Source organism: Protomyctophum parallelum (assembly GCF_964188405.1).
Source record: "Protomyctophum parallelum genome assembly, chromosome: 2".
Classification (NCBI taxonomy): Eukaryota; Metazoa; Chordata; class Actinopteri; order Myctophiformes; family Myctophidae; genus Protomyctophum; species Protomyctophum parallelum.
The window spans coordinates 56396534-56423910 of NC_139699.1; the positions used below are offsets into that span (position 1 = coordinate 56396534).

The 27377-nt window shown below is 42.6% G+C and overlaps 1 protein-coding gene across 2 annotated transcripts; it reads left to right on the forward strand.

Annotated features, from left to right (window-relative positions):
- Positions 1 to 186: 186 nt before the first annotated feature.
- Positions 187 to 18704, forward strand: ubl7b (ubiquitin-like 7b (bone marrow stromal cell-derived)). Of its 2 annotated transcripts, none has more exons than XM_083759867.1 (11): positions 187 to 261; positions 1116 to 1299; positions 3473 to 3592; positions 6577 to 6662; positions 6967 to 7051; positions 7304 to 7361; positions 7896 to 8029; positions 11055 to 11104; positions 13670 to 13843; positions 17431 to 17535; positions 18287 to 18704. In XM_083759867.1, the coding sequence occupies exons 1-11, from the start codon at positions 259 to 261 to the stop codon at positions 18425 to 18427; spliced, it is 1140 nt and encodes a 379-aa protein (XP_083615993.1). In that variant the 5' UTR covers positions 187 to 258; the 3' UTR covers positions 18428 to 18704. The 2 variants fall into 2 exon arrangements, with proteins under 2 accessions (XP_083615993.1, XP_083615994.1); XM_083759868.1 differs by having other exon boundaries at positions 18299 to 18704.
- The last annotated feature ends 8673 nt before the right edge of the window (positions 18705 to 27377 follow it).

Below are 27377 nucleotides of genomic sequence, written 5' to 3' on the forward strand. Positions count from 1 at the left end.
GACATTTATAGTCAATTCAATTCAATATAATTTAAGTGATTTTGTAAATTATAATAAGTGACTAAAACGTCTCATCCGTCGTAGATAAACAGAAAAAACGCGAACCTCTATACTACAAACATTTCTAAGGCTTAATTAATGGAGGTTTATCAATAGAGTTTTAATTTATAACATCTAATCCAGGTTCCCGGAAAGCGAGCCACGTGACAAACTACGTAGAAAACCAGGAAGTAAGTGGAGTATCAACAAAACAAAACAATGGTGAGTGTGCACATCTCTTGTTCTAATCGTATTCGTTTAATAAATCAGCACATACTGTCTGCCGATTCATTTATTTTTTAAAACAGTATAATAATGCGTCGTGCGCTCATATGGTTTTTAACTGCGTATGGTTATCTCGGCTGGATTACTTTTAACCATCGGGTCCCACAGCCTGGCGTCTGCCTTTCTCAGTCTACACACCAACCATTTTCACCGAAATTTGTTGTGACTCGCGACGTTGTGTGCTTGTAGATCAGCTATTCTGCCCGAATGTTGATTGATTGATTGAAGTATTTATTAACAGATTGGATAATTACAGTACATTTCAATACAAAACTGTTAACGACACCATAAAGCATTACACTTGTTTACAATAGGGTCCACGTACCATGTTCAATTCATCATAACATTTAGACTGACGTACAAATATACACTTCTATAATGAGACATTCTACCGAATTGGTTCAACACATTAGAGATATGGACCAGAGCTAGTTCAAATTCAGAGTTGGAAATTCTGCAAAATGCATATTCTATTTCAGAAAAACTTTGATCATATTCATGTTGCACCAGATCTAAGGGACACATTTAAGGATCACCACGGGCCAGAGAGCATCTCCACTCACACAACAAGCTTTTCTAAATGTTTCTACTGAATCAAAGATTAACTGAATTATGATCGCTGAGTTACACTGTTGGACCAACAGTGTTGGTAGGTAGAATATGAAGTACTTTTATTCTACGATTGTTTCTTTCTTCCCCTAGTCTTATCTGTTTTTTTTTCTGTCTCTTTTACAATGATGCCTCTGGGTCTGGGAGCTGCTCAAAATAAAGTCTATTCTATTCTGTTGTAGCAGGTAGACATGATGTCGTCGGAGTGGCACCTGTCACTGAAGCTGGTGGACCAGCCTAAGTCCACGTTCCACTTCCCAGAGATGATGCCAGGAGACGTACCACCAGGAGGCTACAGGATCAGTACTCTCAAACAGCTGGTGGCCGCCCAGCTGTCTGACTCCATACCGGACCCCGATCTTATAGGTCTGTATCGTATCACTGGTGCTATAGGTTTCATGAGAGAAATAACTAAGCATATACCAGGTCTATGAAAACAAGCTTAACCCATTCTGACCTGAGATCAGATTCTAAAAATGTCTATTACATCCTGACAGTTTCATTATTAACCCATTCTGACCTGAGATCAGATTCTAAAAGTGTCTTCGATTTAAAAAAAAATAGCAGACCTACAATGAGCTTGTAGATCTGCTATTTTTAAATAGCTAAAGCACGACACGATGCTAACGCCAAAATGGGTCCCCGTTCAGAATGGGTTAAAATAAGTGACTATTAAAGGCACATGAACACTTTACAAGCCTACATGTAAATATATACAAACATTGGCTATCCACAAACTCAAAAGAAAATGTATATTAGAGATTTTTTTAAAGTGCAATTGTAAATACACAAATCTTGTAGGATAGCAGTCCTATTTTCAGATGTGGGGTCTGTGGACAAGTGCATATTAAATTGACATGGAAAACCACTGGTTTAAACGGCATTAGGAATGAAGCCCAAAAAACCACAATCCGCAACTACCAATATTTATAAGCAGTGTTGGGGAAGTTACTTTTAAAAAGTAAGGAATTATAGTTATCGTTACTTATCTAAAAAAGTAATTTGTTACTTTACTTTACATGAAATTATGAAAGTAACTACTTTACTTTACTTTACTTTACTTAAAAAAGAAATTTATATAAAAAACGCACAGTAAGAGAAAACACAACTCCCTCCTAACATTATGAAATGTAGTGGAACAATAAAAATGTTCAGGAATTTTGACAGGCATCTTTATTGTAGCCTCAACTTGCCTTCAAAACAATTAAACAAATGGTGCTGTCAGTGCAATATGAAGAAAATAAATAATAATCGAATAAAATGAGTACACTCTTCTTACACCGTAAAGTTATAAATAAAAATAAATAAGCACATTGAGAACTTTTGGTGGTGTTGGTCCATCAGATTTAGCCTGGTCTTCTATGGCCACAAGTCTCGTAGCCTCATGGACTGTATTGAGGTGTTTTAGGAGGTTTGCGTTGCTTTTTTTGGCTGAGGACAATGTTTTATGTCCGCCACACAATTTACATTTCACCTCACCTCACCGTCCTTGGGTCCTTTGGGTCGCAAGTACTCAAAATAGTGTTTAAATTTCCAACTCCCAAAGCAACCGATCTCGCTGTCATGATCCGCATTTGCCATTTTAGCGTGTGGTACTGTATTATGATTTTCGTTCTACCGGAGATTTCTGTCTGTGTAGTATCTATGTATGTGTTACAAGGGTTCGTGTGTCTGTGAATAAATCTGTTACTGTTTACAAAAGCCAGTAAGCCCGCCCACCCTGTAGACTGTCTCTGATTGGCTTACCCTGAAATCTGCCCCTACGTTAGCCAATCAATGACCTCTTCTGCGACGTGCTTTTATCATGTTAGGGTGTAAGCCATGTGGGCTGAGCGGCTAGTATGACTGCACAAACGAAACTGTCAACACAGAGAGCGCTCTCTAGTCTCTGCACTGCAGTCAGCAGCACAGAGACGCCTGTATGAATGTATGATAGACTCACGGAGCTGCGAGACCTTTCACTGATCACATAAGTTGACATAACGCCATAACGCGGGTAACGCTCGCACAATAACTATAAGGCCGTTATGGAATGGGGAATGTAAAGCGTTAGGTTACAAGTTACTGCTAATAGTAGTTACGTTATGTAACGTAACGCGATGTAAGGGCGTTAGTCACAACACTGTTTATAAGTGACTTCACAGAAGCCCAAAGTCGCTGATAATAGGACAGGGCTTCACTGGTCTGTATCAGTGTTGGTGGTGCTTGCTGCAAACAAACTGATCTCACAAGCTCACAGTCACAACGTGTCACAAACTCAATACGAAGCTTGTAGATCAGTTATGTTCATGTACATAGACAGTATACATTGATAAATGAACAGTGGATCATCAGTGTCAGCTATACCATTGTTTGGCACGCAAAAGTAATAAAGTATCCACTCTTTAAGCTCACAACGCATCGCGAATTGCGATGCTTTGTAAGCTTGTAGATCTGCTATTGTTCAGATTTTGGAAAACACATGTTAAAGTGATACTTGGCTAAGTATGTCCGTCATTCACTGAAAATGATTAACGGAAAGAGTGACTGTTTGTTTCAGAGCTGGTCCACTGTGGCAGAAAGCTGAAGGATGAGCTGACGTTGGATGCCTGTGGAATCCAGCCGGGAGCCACCGTACACATTCTGAAAAAGACCTGGCCGGAGCACGAGTCCAGCCCAGGTATGTATAAAATATAATATAATAATAATAATAATGAATTGCATTTTTATAGCGCTTTTCCAAGTGCTCAAAGGGCTTTACAAGGGTTCATTCATTCATACATTGGGAGGTGAAGCGGCGAACTGTCGACGCCAGCGTCCTCACTTCCCACATTCACGTGTGTGGCAAGCTCACACCGACCGACTCATTGGAGGCAAAGGAGAGTTTCCCCAGCCAGACATAGCGAGTGGAAGGAACACGTTATTCCGACCAGATCCTTTTCCCTCCATCAGGTGCCCCGGCTGGCCAGGGGGTGGTAGTTTAGAGACCAGGATTACTGCATGTTTTTGTGAGGGTACCTACCCTAGGGGACACGGGGAGAACATGCAAACTCCACACAGAAAGGCCCTTTCTCCAACCCCGCCTCGGTATGGGCACTGATGACGCGGAGGAGAGAACACTCCCCCAGTGTCCCCAGCGGGAATAGAACCCAGGGCCTTCTAGCTGTGAGGCGACAGCACTACCGACTGCGCCAAGGGTATCGCCCAATTGTCGAGGTCCCAAAGTGCCCTTGAGCAAGGCAGAAAATCAACGTTTGGCCAATCACAGAGACCCACGAGCATTGTCTGAACTAGGCAGAACGGGATCGACTCCAGTTAGAGCCACAACTTGGTTGAACCTGGCTGTAAACCGGGACGCCTGATGGAGGGGAAAGGAACTGGTTGGAATAACGTGTTCCTTCCATACGCTACGTCCAACCAGGGAAAGTCCCCCCTGGCAGGTGTAAAGGAGCAACTTGGACACTCGGGCATGAAGGAAGCATGAGTTCAAGTCCATTGCTCTCCCCTTGTCCCCCATATATGGGGACTAGGTTGGTGGAGGGTGTGTAGAGCCCAGGATTAGATGATTGACACACGGGTGAAAAATGGGTTACAAAATCGTGGGATAAAAAATATATTAGAAAAAAAAAGAACCTGGCTGTAACCTTCTGTAGCCTACCGTAACGTTATTGAACATAATCTGAATGAAAGATGCTAATGTATAAAATTATACGAAGCTAAAATTGACGTGAGATAAAGGCATTACTACCTAATTTTTCAATCCACTATAGGCTACTTGTCCATGATGCCTACAAACCTAAACCTAGCAACTCTATCATGTCGAGAGAGTTCTAAGGTACACAGTAATTAGGCATTTTTATCATCCTAATATTAAAATGACATGAAATGAAAGCAGTCATTGCGGAACGATCTGATTTACCAAATTTGGAGCGCATCTCTCTCTCTCTCTCTCTCTCTCAGCGCACGCAAGCAATTATATATCTACAAGTCTTTAATATAGCCTATCTATGCACGCTCTCTCGCTCGCTCGCTCGCTCTCTCTCTCTCTCTCTCATAATGACAGCACAGGAAGACGCATGCAGCCTCTGTGCGCACCTGTAGAGTTCCCAAGGATTATGCTGATTCTTTTTAACTTTAAGAATCGCATAAGAAATGAGCGAGATATGCCGAAGTAAAATGTCAGTGGTCTTGGCTAACAAAATGTATTTGTGTGCGATCCGTGACGACGGGCGCAACGGCACAATAGATTTTCATTAATTTTTCAGATCATTGTCATTGCAGTGCAAACCATTAAATATAGCCTATATTAACTTCATAGGCTATTGTACAATATGTGACATATTTCTTTTACCCGGTATTAATTATTGATGTGAGTTGATCAAAATAGTATTGCCTATAAGGCTTGACTTGTAGCCTAGGCTATACAGTATATAATGCCAGCACAGTCATTATTGTCATTGCAGAAGAGCCTACTCTTGACTTTACTGTCCAGTGTCCATTCATGGGTTCTTTCAGATGAACCCATTCTGACCTGAGATCAGATTTAAAAAAATGTCTGTCGTTCTTCGATTGTTCAAAAATAGCAGACCTACAAGCTCGTATCGCGCCACTCGGTGGCGCAATATGAGCTTGTAGATCTGCTATTTTTCAATAGCTAAAGCATAACATGATGCCAACACCAAAATGGGTGCCCGGTCAGAATGGGTTAACGTAATCAAAGCGATGCAATGACAACTAAAAGACAGTAATACTGACTTCCTCGTCAACCGATTGTCTTGGAAGTGTGGGTCACGTTTAAAAACGCAAAGATCATGACATGCTAGAGAATGACAAAAGAACAAGCTGACGGTGTGAATCACACTTTATTATTTTTTTATTTGTCTTCTCTGTTCTGTTGCCTCGGGAGGTGGGCGGGCCCCTCGTTTTTTTGCTAACAGGCTTCGTTGTTATTTGCTTTTGCCGAGGCTGCAGCTGGCTGCTATTGGTCCACTCCGACAGGCTGTTTGTTGATTGGCTGATTTTCTCAGTGCATGCATTCTCGGTGCCACCGAAAATCCAGGACCGCGATTTGGCTGCCCAAGTTCGACAAAGAAGTTACAGCAGGCGCCACCGTGTCCACACATTATTATGGTGTCATGGATAGTGTTGCTGTTGGGCAGAAGCCATATTTTAAATTGTATTAACCCATTCTGACCGGGCACCCATTCTGGTGTTAGCATCATGTTATGCTTTAGCTATTGAAAAATAGCAGATCTACAAGCTCGTATCGCGCCACCGAGTGGCGCGATACGAGCTTGTAGGTCTGCTATTTTTGAAAAATCGAAGACACTTTTAGAATCTGATCTCAGGTCAGAATGGGTTAATAATGAAACTGTCAGGATGTAATAGACATTTTTAGAATCTGATCTCAGGTCAGAATGGGTTAATGGCCTAGGTGATCATACTACAGAGTCATACAAAGTTACAAACGTATTAGATCCACAAGCTCGAATCCTGATATGAGTTTTTACCCGCGATGATAGGCGAGTGATTGTTACCTCGGAGCTTACACCGCAAACCTATTCAGATTAGCCACTCAGGCTGAGTGGCTGGTCACTCTACTCACAACACCACCAACAATAAACATGACTAATGGCTTCCTCCCCTGTCTCTGTCCATCGTTAGAGCCTGTGAACAGAACCACAGCAGCCAGAGAGTTCAGGGTGTTCCATGCTGCTCTACACTCCCTCAACTCTGCATACAAAGACTCAGTGAGTAGTCAATACCACATATATTGTTACTGTACACCCCTCGTGTACCCACACAGCACCATCTGCAGGGTTTGCTGGTAAATCCGACTAATCAATTTAGTCAATTATGAAAAATGTGTCGATTCATTGATAATATATATATAATATATGTCTAAGAAATTGCAAAATATAAACCTTCTCGATTATTTGATTCGCCTACATGTGCAGGATTAAGGCGACTATTAGTTATTTTCCCTAATTAGTAGTGTCTTGACTGAGCTACTGCCAACATTACTTAATAATACCACACTGTTTTCCCACACAGGTATACAAAATGCTGACCAATAAAGAGTCTCTGGACCAGATCATTGTTGCCACGCCGGGTCTCAGGTCAGATCCAATAGCTCTGGGTAAGCCCTGTTCAGTTTGATCAACGCGTAACCACTTTTAACCTGGTGTCCCCATGTTCGTATAGTATAGGCAAAAAGGTTAAGAAATAGCAGACCGACAAGTGCTTCATGAGATATTTTTGCCTCACAACGCCATCGTACAGGCAAAGTATAAAATAAAACGTAAAAGGTTAATTCCCATGCTGTCCAATCTACCCATGCATGTAATAACATATTTACTGTATTGCAACGATATCACTGTGATTTGTGCAGGAGTCCTCCAAGACAAAGATCTTTTCGTTCAGTTCACAGACCCCAACATGCTGGACGTGTAAGTGTGCTTTTTTACATTTGGTCATAACCAAATAACCAGACCCATTTTTCAAAATGATTAGAATTGATTTTGTACTTTATTAAAATTGGTAATTGGTAGTCTAGGACTCGACACCAGACACAAATATGTGTCATCGGTCGGGCTCTAATGATAGTTGGCACCGACATGACACACAGTGAAGGAGTACAGTGAGTGGAACTATGCCAATTAGAACCAGCAGGGGACGCCACTCGGTAGATTTCCATCCCAAGCCGGTTGGCTCCCATTACATGAGAAGTGAGCCAAATCAATATGGGAGTGTTTTGTCCTCCTTGACTTGGACATTTGAGATGTATTTTTAGCATTTAGCACTCCACTGAGAATCCAACGCCAGTGTGGTGTAGTGCAGCGGTTCCCAAACCTTTTTTCGGCAGACTAAAATACATAGAGATGCTGAGTCTTGTTTCCTTTGCCAACACTATTTATACAAAATAAATGCATGCCTAATTATACACGGATGGAATGAACTGTGGGTATGTTGTGTTTCTATAGGTTGATCAGTTCGCACCCTGCGCTGGTTAACGCCATCATCTTAGTGCTGCACTCTGTAGCGGGCAGCATGCCTGCCCAGGCCAGTGCCAGCTCCTCCCGCAATGTCTCGTCCAGTTCCTACAGCGACATGCCAGGTAACCAACCACTAACTAACCATTAACTAACCAACCATTAACCAACCAACCATTAACCAACCAACACACATCAGTAACACAGTTCCTACAGCGACATGCCAGGTAACTAACCACTAACTAACCATTAACTAACCAACCATCACACATCAGTAACACAGTTCCTACAGCGACATGCCAGGTAACTAACCACTAACTAACCATTAACTAACCAACCATCACACATCAGTAACACAGTTCCTACAGCGACATGCCAGGTAATTAACCATTGACTAACCAAACCATTAACCAACCAACACACATCAGTAACACAGTTCCTACAGCGACATGCCAGGTAACCAACCATTAACCAACCATCAACCAACCATTAACCAACCAACACACATCAGTAACACAGTTCCTACAGCCACATGCCAGGTAACCAACCATTAACCAACCATCAACCAACCATTAACCAACCAACACACATCAGTAACACAGTTCTCACAGCGACATGCCAGGTAACCATATGCCGCCGACCCCCATCTGAAAATATGTTGTTCCAGGGACCCTCGAGAAGCAAAGATTTGAGTTAAAAACTGAAACTATAGATTTGAGGCACATTTTCACGATCTTTCTAAAGTAGCAGACCTACAAGTTTATAGTGCCGCGCTATGAGCTTGTAGATCTGCTATTCTTCAATAGCAAAAGTATAACATAATGACACCAAATAACACCAAAAGGGGTTCCCGCCCAGAATGGATTAACCCATTCTGACCGGGCACCCATTTTGGTGTCGGCATCATGTTATGCTTTAGCTATTGAAAAATAGCAGATCTACAAGCTCATATCGCGCCACCGAGTGGCGCGATACGAGCTTGTAGGTCTGCTATTTTTGAAAAATCGAAGAGCGACTGACATTTTTAGAATCTGATCTCAGATCAGAATGGGTTCATCAGACCAGTGTGTGTCCGGCGGAAACCTCGTATGAATCTGATCTCAGATCAGAATGGGTTAACCAACACACATCACTAAAACAGTTCCTACAGAGACATGCCAGGTAATCAACCGGGATGCACACACAGATTAGACACACCAACAGACCCACATGCGGAAACAGCGGTCGGACATGCGGTTAGGGTTAGGTTCACGTGGTGGAGGAGGTACTCCCATTTTGTTTACTTAACCCATTCTGACCTGAGATCAGATTCATACGAGGTTTCCACTGGACACACACTGGTCTGATCAACCCATTCTGACCTGAGATCAGATTCTAAAAATGTCAGTCGTTCTTTGATTTTTCAAAAAATAGCAGACCTACAAGCTCGTATCGCGCCACTCGGTGGCGCGATATGAGCTTGTAGATCTGCTATTTTTCAATAGCTAAAGCATAACATGATGCCAACAAAGAAAATGGGTGCCCGGTCAGAATGGGTTAAGTAAGAATAACAATAAAGCTTCAAAGTAACTAGTAACGCAAGTTTATTTTATTTTTAATAATTGTAGTGGAGTAAAAAAAAAAAAAAAGTACAATATTTGCCTCTGAGGTGTCATCCCATGAAAAGAAAAAACATCTACCATTCCTGGAAAAGGTTTGGAATTTTTCAAGGGTCCTGGAAAAATAGCTGGCTATGCATTGGTTTTGGCAGCCTAATATCTAAAAGCCTAAAAAAAAACTGATCTACAAGCTCACAACGTGCTGCAGTGTGATTGTGATCCGACCTATGCCCTAAGATAGGTGGTGTAGTAAAACATCTGGCACACATTTTGGAATAGAATTCTACAGTAGCATTCTGTATTCTATGATTTATTGCTAGTACACTGCCTGCCTTTGGGCATTGCACATAGTAACAGACTCATTATTGTGCTGAATGATTGTTATATAGACCTGGAAATTGGGTTAAATAATCTGGAAATGTTTTGGAAAAGTTTTGGAAATGCATTGGTAAAAATGTGTGGGAAGCATTGAAAGTTAAGTAAGGTAAAGTACCTCAAAATTGTACTTAAGTACAGTACTTAATCCATATAAATCCTAATACGGATATTTCTTGATTCAGATGCTGTGGCACTAGGACACCTGGTATTAACATCTGTAGCATATACATATAAATCCAGATGTTAATACCAGCAAGGCATAATTGTGGCCTATATTTATGTGACTGTCAACCTGCTGGACGGCTGTCGGCTGTTGAAAGGTTGTTGAAGTTGTGCTGTGATAAACAAATATACTAATAGCATCGCTAGCTGCTTCAAGAGCCCATGCTGCCAATTACACCCAGCTGGAGAAGTGGAAATTGGCAAAAGGAATCAGAATCAACTTTATTATTTGTCACATTACAGTTTTAAGTTTTAAGTAAAGTAAAAAAAGTGGGTGAAATTAGTTTTTGTGCATGGTTCCCATCGTGTCATTTTTCCCCCAAGAAATACAAGAGGGGAGGGGGGGGGGGGGTACATGTAAAGTGTTTCAGATCATTTAGAAGCTTGTTTTACAAACAGCGCAGCTGTTGGGTTTCTCTTACCTTATCTACAGGCTGTACAACCAATATAACCAAAGGGTCTCTTTCTACAGATACATTTACTGCGTGTGCGCGTGTGCGCGTGCGTGCGTGTGCATGTGCGCATAGCAGCCGCTGTGTACTGTGCATTATATATACATAAGGACATTATGCATGGGGTCAACAAAAACAGGTTCATCCCAGAAGCTGTTCTGTCATAATCTATTACATTATGACATATCTTGTGTGAAGAGTTGATATTTTGGCCTGAGGGTGGTGCCAGAGCATGGGACATGAGGCCACTCAAATGGTTAAGGCATGGCATTCCACCAAACAGATCCTGTGTGTAAATGGTCTTAAACTGGAAAGGCCATTGAGTCACCAAACTCAGTACAGTAGGTTGCCAATGTTTGGCATTCATGAAGGTGCACAGTAATTCTATGACGATTAAGCCAGTAGTTTTCAAGATACATACAGTATACATTACATATGTACGGTATTCCTGTTAATACCATCATAACCATTAATATTTGCTCTGTCCTATTGTCTTGCAGGAGGATTTATGTTCGAGGGCATGTCTGATGACGACGAAGACTTCCAGTCGGTGAGTTACACGTCTCCAAGCAAATACATTAGTCAGTCAAAGCCACAACACCACCTGTGTTTATATGAGGGTTTCCGTGGGCTAGTAAAAAGTCCTGGGGTACATTCAATAAAGTCAACCATACTGGAGAGGTCAGACCACTGCCAACGTCCTCTGAGCTAAGGACAGATTGTGTAATGTGGCCTGCAACCTACCACCCAATGGGCTCTATGCACACACGCCATTTTGAAAAGAACTTGGGCCCCTTCCAATCCATACTTCCTTCACAGGTGTTACTGCTGATACTAATGAAGGCTCTGTTCCATTCTGGTCAAACGGAGTCAGGGTGCTGCATGTTGGCCCACTGAAATACTCTGCTACACCAGTGAAGTGTCCTTGTGTGGGTTCCAAATGGCTCTGTACGTGTGTAACTCTGAGAGTGTACAAATGGAACCAAATGCACACTAAATGGAACAGAGCCTTAATCGGTAACACAGTTATTTCTGTGTACTGTGCATATAGCCCATTGTGATTTTCATGGAGAAAAACAAGCGCTGCCTCCTGTGTTGCTCCTTCTTGAAGCGATGAGTGAGTCACTCGTGGGCGAGACAGATAGTTGATAACAGATAGTTAACAGATGGAAAAGATTAACAGTCAACACTATTCTAACCCATTCTGACCGGGCACCCATTTTGGTGTCAGCATCATGTTATGCTTTAGCTATTTAAAAATAGCAGATCTACAAGCTCATATCGCGCCACCGAGTGGCGCGATACGAGCTTGTAGGTCTGCTATTTTTTGAAAAATCGAAGAACGACTGACATTTTTAGAATCTGATCTCAGGTCAGAATTGGTTCATCAGACCAGTGTGTGTCCAGTGGAAACCTCGTATGAATCTGATCTCAGGTCAGAATGGGCTAAACAGGAAGGGTTATGCATATCTAGGAAGCCTGCAGTACAGGATCTAAGATGGCAATTCAGAGGCCGAGCCTATGGGCTGTGAGGATATTGTTAGTGGGTGCCCCAAATAATTGGCAAAACACAAAGTTTGAGTGATAATATAACATCAATATAAAATGTAAAGACAATCATGGTAATTCTTCTTAAAATGATTCCTTTCTAATAAGACAAATATGCCTTAAAACATCATACTTGCTCTCTAACTAACACCTGTGTGAACCGAGTGGTGCAACTCCCCTCTCTCTCTCTCTCTCTCTCTCTCTCTCTCTCTCTCTGGCACAGCACTACCTCTCTCTCTGTGTCTGGCACCCCCTACTGGTATTAATAAATGCATGCACGCAGCATTACCCCGTGTTCCAATTTCACGCATGCACACACCACTCGTGCTCATGACCACTGATACAAACAGGTAGGTACACGGACATTGCTGGTTGTAGGAGTGGTTGCACCACTCAAAAATAAAAACACCTTCAATATTTTATTTCTTTCATAAAAAGAAAATGGAACTGCTCCTGTCGCAAGTTGATGATGTCACATGTCTTCTATTTATGAAAGAAATACAATATTTAAGGTGTTTTAATTTTTTTATTTTAGTTGTAGAGGGCAAGTATAATGTTTTAAGGCATATTTGTCTTATTAGCCAGGGGTCCTTTTAAAAACCTTGAAAATGTCTTCATTGTTATACTGATAAATGGGAACTTGTTGGTTGGTTCCATTGATACAAGATCCAAGGCAATCAATCTTGGTTGGTTGTTAAAATAAACACTGGAAGTAGACATGGCCACCCATCTGACCACTTAACATGGCAGCCATTCAGAATTGAGTGGTCAAATGGGAGGGCCACGAACACTTAAAACAATTCCATCAAGTGGGCCCTGATCCAAAAAAGGTCGAGAACCATTGGGCTTGCCACTTGTGTAGGATAATAAAATGACAGGATATCTGGCCCTACTCCATTGAGCGCTTTCCAAACAAGCCTCTGGAAGACACAGGGAGTCTACGGTACTTAAGACTAGATTGATGTGTCTTTTATGTTTTTTATTGGCACTAGCAGCGGAGTTCTGAATAAGCTGTAACCTTTCACTGGGCTTTTTTACTTTTAGGAAGACGCATAAAAAGTGCATTGCATTTAAGTTTATGGCAGTAGTCAAACTGCTCTGCCTCGGTCCGGAGCGTTGGCCTAGCGGTCTGGGCATCTATTCTAGGGTCCAATGTAGCCTTAAAACGTCTTGCAGGTTTGAGTCCTGATCCCGGCGGCCTTTGATGTGTGTCACTCCCCATCTCTCCCCATTTCCTGTCTTATCTATTCTACTGTATCAATAAAGGCATAAAAAGCCCCCCCAAAAGAATCTGTTGCCCTGCAACATCCACTTATCATTCACTAAAATCACTTCACACACACTGCAGTATTTCTGTACTAATGCATCTGACAGTGGACTACTGAATCAAATTAGTGTTTACTTATTAACCTTTTAGGTTTAGTCTCGAACTGGCACTATTTCTTTCAGCAGTGAGAAGCATGGATGGAGTGGTGCTGGCTGATGACGTATCAGTAACAATGTGTAGACTATAAAATGTTGTGTGTGTGTGTGTGTGTGTGTGTGTGTGTGTGTGTGTGTGTGACAGGGGAACCAGGCAGGCCCCTCGGGCAGATCAGGGGCAGTAGGTATGCGTCCGGTGTCCCTGAGCCACAGCGGAGCCACTGGACCTCGGCCCATCACGCAGAGCGAGCTGGCCACCGCCCTGGCCCTGGCCAGCACCCCCGACAGCAGCGCCGTCACCCCCACCACGGCCAGCCAGGTGAGTAGAGGAGACCCTTTCACCACACGAGAAGCACATAGTCACACTGGGGCTGGGGAGATTAACTGGAAATGTATCGAAAACCGATATTTACTACAAATAGCTCTGACTTACTGTAAACCATTTTAACGCCATTGCCATAGATGTACGTCAATTGGTCTTTTATTGTTTGTGTTTATGAATTATGATCGATCGAGTCGTGTTGCTACTTACGTTAGCACTGGGTTGCTCGGTGAAGATGTAAATGGCTTGAACTGCGCAGTGCGCACGCACTGTATCTGTTTCTTTCGGTCGCCTTTATTCGCCCATTCCTTGTCCTAGATGGCATTTCTGGTCAAAACGAGGTTTAGCCAACGCTGTAATGGTCGCAGTGATCCTGTTGTGTCCGAGCGAGAGACCGGATCTGGTCCGACACAACACACACGTGTAGCATAAGCAACATCCGGTCGCGGGTTTTGGCTTCTTCAAAATAAGGGAAAAACTGGGAAAATCCTGGCGGTATTCGGGTGAATTAATTAATTAATACCGGCATGCCAAATAGAGTATGCACATGCATGATTTTCCCATCAGGACACGCCCCCCCTCATCTAGACTGAGTGGCAAAACATTGAGCAGCATGGAGTGTTGGAGTTTGGAAGCGCTCCTTGGAAATCACTCAACTGTCCTGTTTCTAAATGTCACAATGCTGGAGGCAGCGAAATGTTGTGTTATTGAAAACTTAAACAAGCACTTCCAAACTCTGACACTTAAAAAAATAATCAAATGCAGGGCATTTCTTGACAGAAAGTAGCTCATAACGTTTCTATGGTGGATGTTTTCTTTTTTTTAATATGGTGGATTTTTATGAAACAAAAACCTTGCAGATAGAAAGAGGATAATTAAAGCTTTTCGTACAGCTGCAATGTTGGTGAGTTTAACATTGTTTAATGAAATCCGACAGGACTTTTCTGTTTGGATGAATTGGCTGTAAAGGCCAGAAAGTAGTTTTTTGCCACTCAGTGGGCGCTCCCACATAACTTCCAGGTACGATGATGTCACACGCATACCCTCTATTATTTAGAATGTGTTTTTTATTTTTATTTTCACATTGGGAAACTGACAGTTTCCTGTTTTTCCCATTCGTGTCTCAAGCCAGGAAACTATTTCAAAATCTTTGCATGTAACTATGCCTCCTGAAAAATATTATTATAAATGTTTGGAGCTTAATAAAACATTAATTAGAGGCCGCACTATGTATATTAATAGTTAGAGCAGCAGATCATGGCTGTGAGTGAGCCTGGTGCGACAAAGGAGGGCAATCACTTCTGGGTCGGCCGGATGAGGGCTCTTCTTCTTTGCTTATGTCGCGCATTTCTCTCGCACTAGCATCACGTTACAGCCTATGGCAACGCGAGGGAATGTGTTAAATAGCTTCAAAACCTATTTTTGAATTTCCCATTTCCCATTCCCATTTCCAAGATATTCTTTGAGTAATTCAGGGTTAGGGTTTATCTCAGATTGAGATAAAGGAAGTTATTTACACCTTTTGATTAAACTTTAATCCCACCTCACGAGTGGAAAACCAATATTTTACAATCGTTTACAATGTTTATTGGTTAACGGCCCAATGCCTCGCTTCCTGCATGTGGTTAAAATATAATCCTCACAGTTCTGTAACTCTGAGAGTGTACAAATGGAACCATTTGGTTATTCATGGTATTATAGTGGTCCTTTGAGAACCACCAGTATTGTAATTGTATAGCAGACGTGTAGTCCACATACAGTACCAGGCCTGACAGTGTGATGAACCAAAATGTGATGGTATTATTGTTGGACTTCTATTGTCGCCACCCTCTCTTTATACCACTCTGGACTTAATAATATTATCAGTGGGTGGGTGTGTGTTGTGTAGGGGTGGATTCAATCATGAGCAACCAAATAATAGCTTTTCATTACCTTTTAAGAGCAAGCAGTGCACTCAACTGTGCTCGCAGTGAATAAGAATGAGTTCCGCTAATGTTCGCCAAGCTTCTCGGAAGAACGGCCTCAGAAATGAGATGTGTCCCCAGAGCAAAATGATATGCTTTCGTGTGGGAGGTGCACAGCGATCGACAGCAGAGCTACAGCACCTCGAACAGACCGCCAAGTGCGGATGGCGGAGGAAATAACAAATGCAGTTAATATGTTCGCGACCGTCACTGGTCCTATGAAATGTGTTTAACCCGTACCGGTTGGGTCGGGCTGGGGCAGGTTAAATATTTTTTATGATGGGCTAGAAAGTAATAATGCAACTTAAGTTGAAGACAACACAACCAAAAAGAAAGCAGGGAGTTCATCGAGTGGGAGGACGAAGGGGTAATGGCGCTAAAGATGTTCACTATAATACAGTACACACACCCACACCACAGGCGAGCTGGGTGTAGAATTATCTCCCTCTCTCTCTCTCTCCCTGTTCTGCAAGAGAGAACGGAGAGAGCAAGAGAGCACAAGGAAGGAAAGCTACTGTAACAATGGAGAAAGAGGGAGTGAAGGAAATGAAGTAGCTACTGTAACACACACACACACACTCGCACTCATACTGCTGGGACAGTTCCACTTTGTCCTGCCTGGACGGTATATAATTAGCTCTCTCTCTCCCATTCTCTCCGTTCTGCAAGAGAGAACGGATAGAGCAAGAGAGGGCACAAGGGAGGAAAGCTACTGTAACAAATTGATAAGATGACATGAGGTCTTCCCATCTCATAGCAGAATAAGATGGGAATAGAACATACCCACTGTGAGTGTGGATATACATCATGTTACCTCCCTCATTCCATTCATTCTCACTGTCTCTCCCTCTGCCATTCTCTGTAACACTCCCCATGGTGCATTTGTCTCTCCCTCTTTTGTGGCGGTTCTGGACAACCGTGGGTCCGACCGTCTCGACACCGGGCACTGCACTCCCTGTGGGGGTGTGGGACGTGTGTGTCAAATTTGAAGCCTGTGGGGCGTACGGTTCTCGAGTTACACGCGTACGTACAGACATACAGACAGACGTACAGAGACATGGTGCATTTATAAATAGATGGAGCAGACGAAAAAGTACGCCTGAAAAAGATCTGAAATTATGTAATTATTTGGGAGACATATGGCATGTCCTACTCACTTACACGAAGAGGCTCGTATGCACCGGCACAGAATAAATACTCACTCCCAACATGCATAAATGCTCAACACATGTGTACACAGTACATACCAGACAGTGGCCTTGTGGTTAGAGTGTTCGCCCTGAAACTGGGAGGTCGGGGTCCGATGCCTGGCCGGCTCATATCAAAGACTGTAAAAAATGGGACCCAATGCCTCCCTGCTTGGCACTCATTATCAATGGTTGGATGGGGGGGGGTTGGATCAACTACAAATTATTTCCTGAGTGCGGCACCGCTGCAGCTCACCGCTCCAAGAGATGGGTCAAAGTTCACTGCGGTAACGTGTGTGACAAATACGACTTTGACGTTTGACTGTAAATGCACACACATTGCATAATCTCCCTTTTTAAAATCATACACAAAAGCATTAGTTCATAATAACGGTAAAAAGGTAGTTTTCTGTCCTCTCTGTCCCTCATGCAGGCGGACCCCTCTGGAGTGGCCCCTTCAGGAACCCCGGTCAGTAATGACCTCTTCAGCCAGGCTCTACAGCAAGCTCTGCAAGCCACCAACATGACCGCCTTACAGGTGAACACTAGGACAGGCCTTCTCAGAGTCTAGGGGGGCCTCGGAATACTTTAACCCATTCTGACCTGGGATCAGATTCATACGAGGTTTCCGCCGGACACACACTGGTCTGATGAACCCATTCTGACCTGAGATCAGATTCTAAAAAAAAAAAAGTCGTTCTTCGATTTTTCAAAAATAGCAGACCTACAAGCTCGTAGCGCGCCACTCGGTGGCGCGCTATGAGCTTGTAGATCTGCTATTTTTCAATAGCTAAAGCATAACATGATGCTAACACCAAAATGGGTTCCCGTTCAGAATGGGTTAATATTACCGCTGACCAGTATTTGGAATTTATCCTACAAGCTCACTTGCTATTTTTTTGCTATCCTGACCTGACCTGGCTAGAGGGAACCAGAAACCTCTATAGATTATGTAGGTTATTGGGGTTTAAATTAACATTGATAATCATGGTAAACGGAAGCAAATAGTTAATTTATTATCATATTTTATGTCTTGCCCCTCCCAATAAACCTGCATCTCCCGTCCGTTGAATTCTTGCCACTAAACAATGGTTTGAGACAGAATAAGAAGTGATACTTAAAATGTGTGCTTGGTTATCCTAATACTAGTATTATTTGTGTTGGCAGCAGGTCAACCCAAGAGGGAATTCTAGACTTTTGAATTATTCTGTTCATTGGATAAACGGATAAATCAACCTCCTTTTGACATGTTCCGTGCGTGCGTGCGTGTGTTTGTGCGTGTCTGCCAGGGCCGGTGGCAGTCCCAGATGCAGCAGCTGAGGAACATGGGCATCCAGGACGAGGAGCTGATGCTGCGGGCACTGCAGGCCACAGAGGGGGACATCCAGGCCGCCCTGGAGCTCATCTTTGCCGGAGGGCCGGGGCTCTGAGGAGCCCCTCAGGCACAGGGGAGAGAGGACCAGGGGCCGCTTTGAGACAGGAGGGCAGGTGAGGCCCCCGTGTTGAGACTCAAAGGAACGTTGCGTTTAGATTTAGACAAGTGGAAAACTTGTAAAGATTTGTTGTTTAGAGAACTGCTCATTCGTTGTCATTTTATGTACCTATTTATCCAAATTCACGGTTGTGGAATTTCGGAAACGCCTACAGTAGTTTCAGTTTCAGAGAGTGTTTGACATTTCGTCACAATAAAGTTGCCAAACTGTTCAACACTTGAATCTGTGTACTTGCTGGTCTCAAATGACAAAGGTATGTGTACTTACTGGTCTCAAATGACAGATCTGTGTACTTTCTGTTCTCAAATGACAAAGGTATGTGTACTTACTGGTCTCAAATGACAGATATGTGTACTTACTGGTCTCAAATGACACATATCTGTGTACTTACTGGTCTCAAATGACACATATCTGTGTACTTACTGGTCTCAAATGACAGAGATCTGTGTACTTTGGTCTCAAATGACACATATCTGTGTACTTACTACTTACTGGATTTCAGACAATATCCAGCTATGGATGTGATGTAATGCAGCGTTTGGTCTGGACCCACTTTGGGTTACGTAACCCATTATTAATATTATGGGATGTGAGTAAAATGTATGTTTTGTACAAAAATATATTATTTTAAAAGATATAGAGTTTTATTCAAAAGACTTGGATTAAAACTAAATCAAAATTTGCTGCCAAAATTAACACTGGTTGTAATGGCTATCTGATGTAATTCATTTAGTTGTACACTAGATGGCAATACAGGCTCTCATTTCCAACTAGGCAAAAACATGTTCATCTGAACAGACTTCAATTTGTTTCAGTAGAAGAACATAGAAGAACATAGCCAAAGAATTGTAATGATTTATTCTCTCTCAGTTTGTATACTGTTGCATATTTTGTTCTGCACTAAATGCACTTTTTCTGCATACATTTAAGCTTCTGGTTAATTTGACAAATTTAGCAGGGGTTGTAAATCAAGGCAATATACAGTATTTGGAAGTAATGGCTGATGATACAGAGTTTAAATTAGATATGAAGAAAGGAACATAGCTTTGCCCCAATTTCATTAACTATGCTCGGAGCTGTGCTTTTGCTGAACATTGATGCTAACTTGCTAAGACTCACTGAGCTCTTTGTTTGCAATTGAAAACAGAATTGAATTATTTACTTAAATATGATTCTATCAATGAATTCTTTGCCGGACAACGGTGTCAAAAAAGCTCACAATGCGCCTCGATGCAATGCATTGTGAGTATGGATTGTCTTATTTTCAATATTTTGACCTTTTTTGAGCAGAGCTCCAATGCCTGGCTTCGTGTGTCCCAATGTTCCTAAGTTAACCCATTCTGACCTGAGATCAGATTCTAAAAATGTCTATTACATCCTGACAGTTTAATTATTAACCCATTCTGACCTGAGATCAGATTCTAAAAGTGTCTTCGATTTTTCAAAAATAGCAGACCTACAAGCTCGTATCGCGCCACTCGGTGGCGCGATATGAGCTTGTAGATCTGCTATTTTTAAATAGCTAAAGCATAACATGATGCCGACACCAAAATGGGTGCCTGGTCAGAATAAAAAAAAGAAGCATCATGCGCACACTGCACTGCTCAGTTCACACGTGACATCCCCAAAATAGGGATTGATTATTAATAGTTTTTTTTTTTAAATTAACAAATCAATCTTTATAAAATAAAATAAATTTGATAACGGTTGCAGCCCTAGACTACAGCCAGGCATTCTCGCTTTGTCTCATGGTCTCCCATCATGTTTTTTTTTGTTATTTATTTCCCCCATTCCCAAGGCACCGTAATTCCCCTGAGTTTTATTACTGCATCTGTGCATCATGTGACGGCTCAATCAGCGGATTGCCTTATCAAGAAGCACAGCACCCAAACACTGGTGTGTGTGTGTGTGTGTGTGTGTGTGTGTGTGTGTGTGTGTGTGTGTGTGTGTGTGTGTGTGTGTGTGTGTGTGTGTGTGTGTGTGTGTGTGTGTGTGTGTGTGTGTGTGTGTGTGTGTGTGTGTGTGTGTGTGTGTGTGTGTGTGTGTCGTCCGCCTGCCTCTCCCCATTTTATATGCATGCACACCTGCCGGCAATTTCCAGCTCTCGGTGCCTCCAAGGCTATTTAAAAAAATTATACATTTACCTCTTAGTGTTGCAGCTTCAGCAGAGTAATAAACACATGCCACTGCCTCTCAGGCAAATTAAAGAGGAAGCCATGTTGCATATTGTTCTGGTGAAGATGTTGGAACATTACACAAGGCGAGATTACTGTTGAGCCGTTTTGCTGTGATTTACAGATCTTGACATCTTTGTGTGACTCATGTGTGTACTTGCACCTAACATCTCCACACACTGTGTTTACCCTCAGCACATTCATAGCTATGTATTTGTCACAAAACATCAAGCAAAGTTGCCATGGAGACACGTCAGCTTAGAAAGTGCATATGCCCCTATAACTGTTGTTGATACTGTAGGTAGGCTACAGTGTTGTTGATTTCATCAACCGTGATGGCATTTTAAAGGTCTTTTTGTGCGCTGCCTTGAAGCATTGAAGCCAAAGAAAACATGCTTCATTCGATTAATCAAACAAGTAATCGATAGCATAATCGCTAAGAAAATAATTGACAGTTTCAGCCCCGGTTCATATTGTTGCGGCCGGCAGAAACCTCTTATCTCCAAATTCTAGCTATTTTTGTATTATTATTTTGTCAATGAATGACCTACTTGAATATACTACGGCGTCACACAAAAGCGTCAAAAGTAGCAGATCGGCTTCGCACCGTGTTTTGTAGATCTGGTACTTTTAATGCTTTTGAATTTGAATCCTGAAAAGTAACTGTTTTGGACATACGAGGTTTCCACCCGACAGAGACGATATTGAGTTTATATGGTGCTGTGTAATGTGTATCAGAAAAATACAATAGAGCACACACACATCCACGAACTAAACGCCAGGTGCCGGGCCGAGGTAAATAATAGAAGAAAAAAGATAAGGTGCTATATGTGATACACATTATTTTGTCCACTATGGTGTAAGGAACCTTGATGCATCTTTTAAGCTTTGAAGCTTACTTCAGTGTGTGGACCTTATCTTGTTTTTCTTTACCTCGGCCCGGCACCTGGCGTTTAGTTCAATAATGTGTATCACATATTTCCTTCAGTAACGGGCTGCACCAACCCACTTATCATGAAGAAAAAGCCATGTTTACAATAGCATAGGACAGAAAATGTCCCTGAAAGATAAAGGTAATGGATATCGCACTCCGTGACGAATGCATTTCAATTCTAGTTATTTTCGACATCATACTGAAAGACAGACGTTTCGGCTATCCAGCCTTCATCAAAAATGTCCCTGACCACCAGTCCTTGAATTCAGGGAACGAATGGCCAATGTTCACAGCTGTGATGGTCTGATGTAAATCACCATATGCTGGCAGGGCAATTTAAATGCTGTGAGAAGCTGTTCTAATCAGGCTTTCACAGACTAGAACAAGAATAACGCTAAAAGGACCCTCTTCATGTCACCTCGTTGGCTCTGATTACTCAAAAAGGAGGGGAAAGCGTTGAATCATTGTCTCCCGTCCACCAATTGCCTTTGTAAAAAGGTGAGGCTCATGCACTATTAGCATCCGGTCTGTTACCTGAGATTGCTTTGTGCCAGGCGTGAGCCGAGTGGAATATGAAATGAGCGCGTGATGGACACAGGGCTATTCTCATCGCCTCGTGAATCCATTCACTGCTTTCCAGCAGTGCTTTTTTTTTATGTTCCTCCTCTTCTGAGGGTCTCTTTTGTCCACAAAAGCAGCTTTGATGCATTTCAACCCAGGCGTTTTAACTTTTAACCCTTTGATGGAGCTTTTCCTGGGGGAACAGCAACCAGGAGACATAAAAATGGTAAGTGTGCCATTTGGTGTCTGCTGTGCTGTATTGAAGTAGTCTCATAGCGGGGATTCACTGAAGATTCTTCCCTGCATATCGTATGCGGGGAGGAAACATCAGTGAACCCTCACTGGAGCAGGGCTCACTTGAAAATGTGGAAAGCGCCCACGGCCCACCCATCTGACCACTTAACGTGAGTGTGTTTATTCTAATGATCAATCAATCGGCTTGGATCAATGGAACTAACATAGTATAGGCCTACTTAAAGTTCTATTTATCTATCAAAATGATAACATTTATTTTAGGTTTTAAAGAAAAACCATGACATTTCTTTGCATTAAAGGACCACTTCACCACTTTTCATCTTCATATAATAGGTCCTCACTAATAATCATGATAAAATGGCACCATTTTGTTTCTACTCTGTCTGTGTGGGCAGTTCAGAAACCCATGCACTAGTGACATCATCGATGGGGAATCCAAGCTAATAGAAACTGCAATTGTGCCATTTTATCATGATTATTAGTGAGGACCTATTATATGACCTATTACATTGTTAATTCTTCATTAACAATGTTATATTATCAATAAAATGGTTGTGAATCGTTGTATTTGATCCACTCAAGTGATGTTCAGCAAATGTAGCATTTGAATGGAATAAAAAAGAAAGAAAGCATTTTATGCTATGTCATCTGACAGTGTTGAGTGGCAAAACATTGCCAAAATACAAGATCTCAGCGCGTTGTGAGCCTGTGGAACAGCTATTTTAAAATGACTAGACCAGTGCTACGCCGGCCTGCTCGGGAACGATGCAGGTTGGAAATGCACTTGGCACATCAGGTCCTCGGTAATACCCATGCTGAGTTTGATCATTAATATATCACAGTGGTTCCCAACCTGTGGGCCAGGGCACAGTCCATTGATTGATCATTCAAATGTACATTGCTCTGAAAATCCATAGTGGCCCACATGGGCTGTGAACACTTTCAGGATTTTCAAGTGGGTCCTGATCCAGAAAGGGCATTTTGAAAAGATGTTCGATGGCCTGTGGATGACTGAATGTATTCAATAGCCTGACTTGTTCTTTTTCTAAGAGGACACGTAATATTATAGTATTCTGGAATGTAACTCGGGCTCTTTTCTTGATGACCTTAAAGGCTGAGTTTGGAGCACGATTTCTATCCAGCCGCAGGGAATTGGTTCATAATGACGATCATTTGGTTTGGTTTGAAACGGGGATAATCTTATTGCCAATTAATGGAAAGAACGACACAGTTTATTCATGATATACTTCCATTTTGGAAACTAGACTGGCCTCGTTTCATTACTAAGAACCAAATCAGTTTTAGGAGTGTGTAATTGCTCACAGTGCTATCAAGAGAATGACCTTCACGTCTATGTTTCCCACATTATTAGTTTTCAAAGACACACTTCAAATGCATTCATGCTTTGCCTTGCAGACTACAGAAGGCCTAGTATCAGAATTGATAGACACGATGCATATATTACACTAAACGGCTATAGCCTGGAAATCCAATTCTCTCCGGCTGTGAATTCTATGTATATATTAATGATGCATCCATCTGCATTTCACTCTGAGCCTTCATATTTCTTTCTGTTCTGACAAGTCGACTCTTTCAGGGGAGATGTTCAGAGGCCTATCAACCAAGACAGAATATCAAACTATAATGCGTGAAATCAGTGTGAAATTCACCCGCTTGTAGTTCACGTATCGCGAGAACCGTCTGTCTCGCGATTCAAACTCGACAAACTGTGACTTCAAACTCGACGCATGCGTCGCCAAGGACCTGGAAGTGGAGTGGACCTGGAGTGGAAGCACTCTGAGCCCCCCACCACACATATAAACGGTACCTTTTGGCCAGAAAGGGATTTCTTTTCAATATTCTCTATGAGGGTATTCTCTGGGCAATATCGGTAGAGGGCGCATTGGAGTAACTAAAAGTATTTTTTCCCCGGTGGAAACAAAATCCCTTTTTGGCCACTAAGGAAAGTAGGCTTTCTAATGACACAACCCGCCTTTGGCTGGTCTGCATTCATGCGAGCCCCGGAAGTTGACAGTAACATGGCTATAAATGGACCAGAGCTAGTACTGACCATATTTGGGTATGCCTGACATGGAACTCCATATATGGGCATAAAAAGGACACAGACTGACGGTTACTGGGTGGGGCGGTATGCATTTCCAACTTGCATCATTCGTTCTCTAGTAGGAATGGTGGTTGGTTGGTTGGTCCTAATAATTGGCTAATAAATTATGCGTTTGGTCAATAAATAAGATTCCTGCCATTTGAAAAATAATAATAAAGTAATAAAAAAACACCACCAAACTCTCACAAAATGACCGGATCGTTTACATTTCACCGGAACAAAATAACACTTTTTGGTAACTTAAAACCGACGTATTGTTTAGGACTATATTGGGACAATTTATTTTGGTTGTGTTCATTTCCACCTTGGCTCTAGCTTTGCTGTCCTCCCTGCATGCCGAGGTACACAGCCATGGCTCCAGAGTGCTGCGAGGAGGACATGCTTCTGTGAACACAGAAGGCCTAGGCTTCAGAGTGAGCTAAATAGATTTCCATTAGGGGGGCTATGACTCATTCCAGATGCTTACTCAATACTGTGTGTGCTGTGTAGCAGAAAGGCCCCCCTGCAGTCAGTAGAGAAAAGGGACAATAAAACAAAGCATCCTTGTATGAGACAACGCTCTGTGCAGGTGTGTGTGTGTGTGTGTGTGTGTGTGTGTGTGTGTGTATGTGTGTGTGTGTGTGTGTGTGTGCGCGTACTGTACGTACGTACACTTGTGTTTGTGTGCTGTAGGCGAGCTCCGGCCGAGCGGAGATTTAACGTTATGCTCCTCTGCCAGCGGCATAACTCCTCCGGGTCCTGTCTTGGACTCGGGCTGGACCTGCGTGGGTAGATCAATAGGGAAAAAGCAATGATCTCAGTGAAAATGGACTATCTATCTTATTGTGTTCTCTAATGCACCAAAACTACAGAGCAGAGAGATGGAACTGAATTATTGCCTGTGTGCATCGATTCGAAACCGTCTGGAGATACAGCACTCTTTGCTTTCATGAGACGCTCGCTGCAGGATCTTAATGAAAACGGCTAATTATTAAGAGATCAGCAGACACAGAGAGAGCTTTTGTGTGCCGTTTAACAGCGGGTTGTTATAGCCATCTTTTAATGCGCAATTTCTGTTGCTGTCTTGTTGCCTCTTACAGGATTTATTGGATGTAGTCTCTCAAGACAGACTGTTGAACTCACTGTTTTTCCTTTATTTGACGATGGGAATGGGATTCTAAGATTGGATTGGATGTGACTTTTGCCATGATCAGCAAAGCTTTAGCTTTGTTGGGTTCAATTAGCCTTATCCCTCATTGTGCCTTATAATGTATTATTATTAGCACTTTACTAGTATGGGTAATTATTATGAATTGTCTTGCTCTGTAGTTTAGTACAGTACTAAAAGCTTGCATGCCTGCAACGTGCTCGCGTCTAACATGCGGGTGCAGTACTTAGTTTAGACAGTAGGTTAGACCAGTCATTATAGTCCTACAACTACAACCTATCTCAAACCCTAAACCTAACCTCCCACGGGGCAGCACACCTAAACCTAACCTTAACCCATGTCTAACCAATGACTAGTCTAAACTAAGTATGCACCCCCTAGCATTCACATGTCTATGACAGTGTGATCTGAGTGAGACACACACACACAAACCGTACATTTTGAACGAACGCATACAGTGATTTATCTTTGTGTTTTTTCCGTGCTGCACAGGTTGCGTGGGCGCTCTGTAATCGGTCCATCGCATCACGGAAAGGAAAACTGCACCCACAAAGTAGGTGAAGTCAGTGACATCATGGCCACAAAGCACAGGCGTAAACGGCACCTCCACATGCTCCCCGCATAGGTCACGGTCTGTGACTTGAACAAACCCAACCACGCACAGCAAGTGTGCTCTTCTCAATTGTACATTGCTCACTGGGCACTGACAGTCTCACTGACCTGTGAGGGTCTACACTCTACGGTCAGCCATTTTAGTTGTTGAAAAGCCCTTTGACACCTGAAGCATCATCATGATGATAATAATATACTGTATCTCATAGCACATTTGTTTTGCTTTCTTTGCTTTTGCCACTTTAACCAATAAAAACCAACAGGGAAGGGGGGAAAAAAACAATTTAGAACTACTGATTTATAGAAGGCATTCGTAGAATCGGCCTCGGGTCTTAATGGGATAAGAATCCGAATCAACTAACTCTATTGTCACATCACATCACACAATTTCGGCGTGTGTAAAACGAGTGGGTGAAAGTTTGATTCTGGCAAAGCCACCGATAAATAACAGCTCTTCTCATTGCCCCCAGGCAGGCAGGCAGGCTAGTGAGGGTCTGTCTGTGTCCACACAGACATGGTGTCATGTCTGTCTGCCAGTGACGGATGGATAAGACACGCGGCATCTGGACAACGGCCTGCTTTGATGACTCCATCAAGTGGAGAGCCGAGGTGAGAGGACACGGAGAGAGAGAGAGGAGAGAGAGAGAGAGAGAGAGATAGAGAGTGATGGTGCGAAAACAGGATGACAGAGTCCAGAGAGGCTGAGGCTGGAAGGAGTGATGGGGGTGAAATAGCCCATTTTGACCTGAGATCAGATTCTAAAAATGTCTTCTATACATGTACTTTTTCAAAAAATAGCAGACCTACAAGCTACGAGCTTGTAGATCTGCTATTTTTCAATAGCTAAAGCATAACATAATGCTAACACCAAAAGGGGTTCCCCCGCCCAAAATGGGATAGATTGGAAGAGAGGTCTGGAGAGCAGAGGGAGACGGAGAGGACAGCATGGTAGACGACGGCAGCGGAGAGAGAGGAGAAGGAAGGCAGGATCCACAGGGACAAAATAAGGGGCTTGTATAGAAAATGGGGTGTTTCAAGAAGAAAAGGCTGAAGAAAAGGAAAGACTCCTAGATTAGGAG

Coding starts and splice junctions, on each gene's coding strand:
- ubl7b (XM_083759867.1), top strand. Junction 7,052..7,303: donor GTCAGATCCAATAGCTCTGG/GTAAGCCCTGTT, acceptor TGATTTGTGCAG/GAGTCCTCCAAGACAAAGAT. Junction 11,105..13,669: donor ACGACGAAGACTTCCAGTCG/GTGAGTTACACG, acceptor TGTGTGTGACAG/GGGAACCAGGCAGGCCCCTC.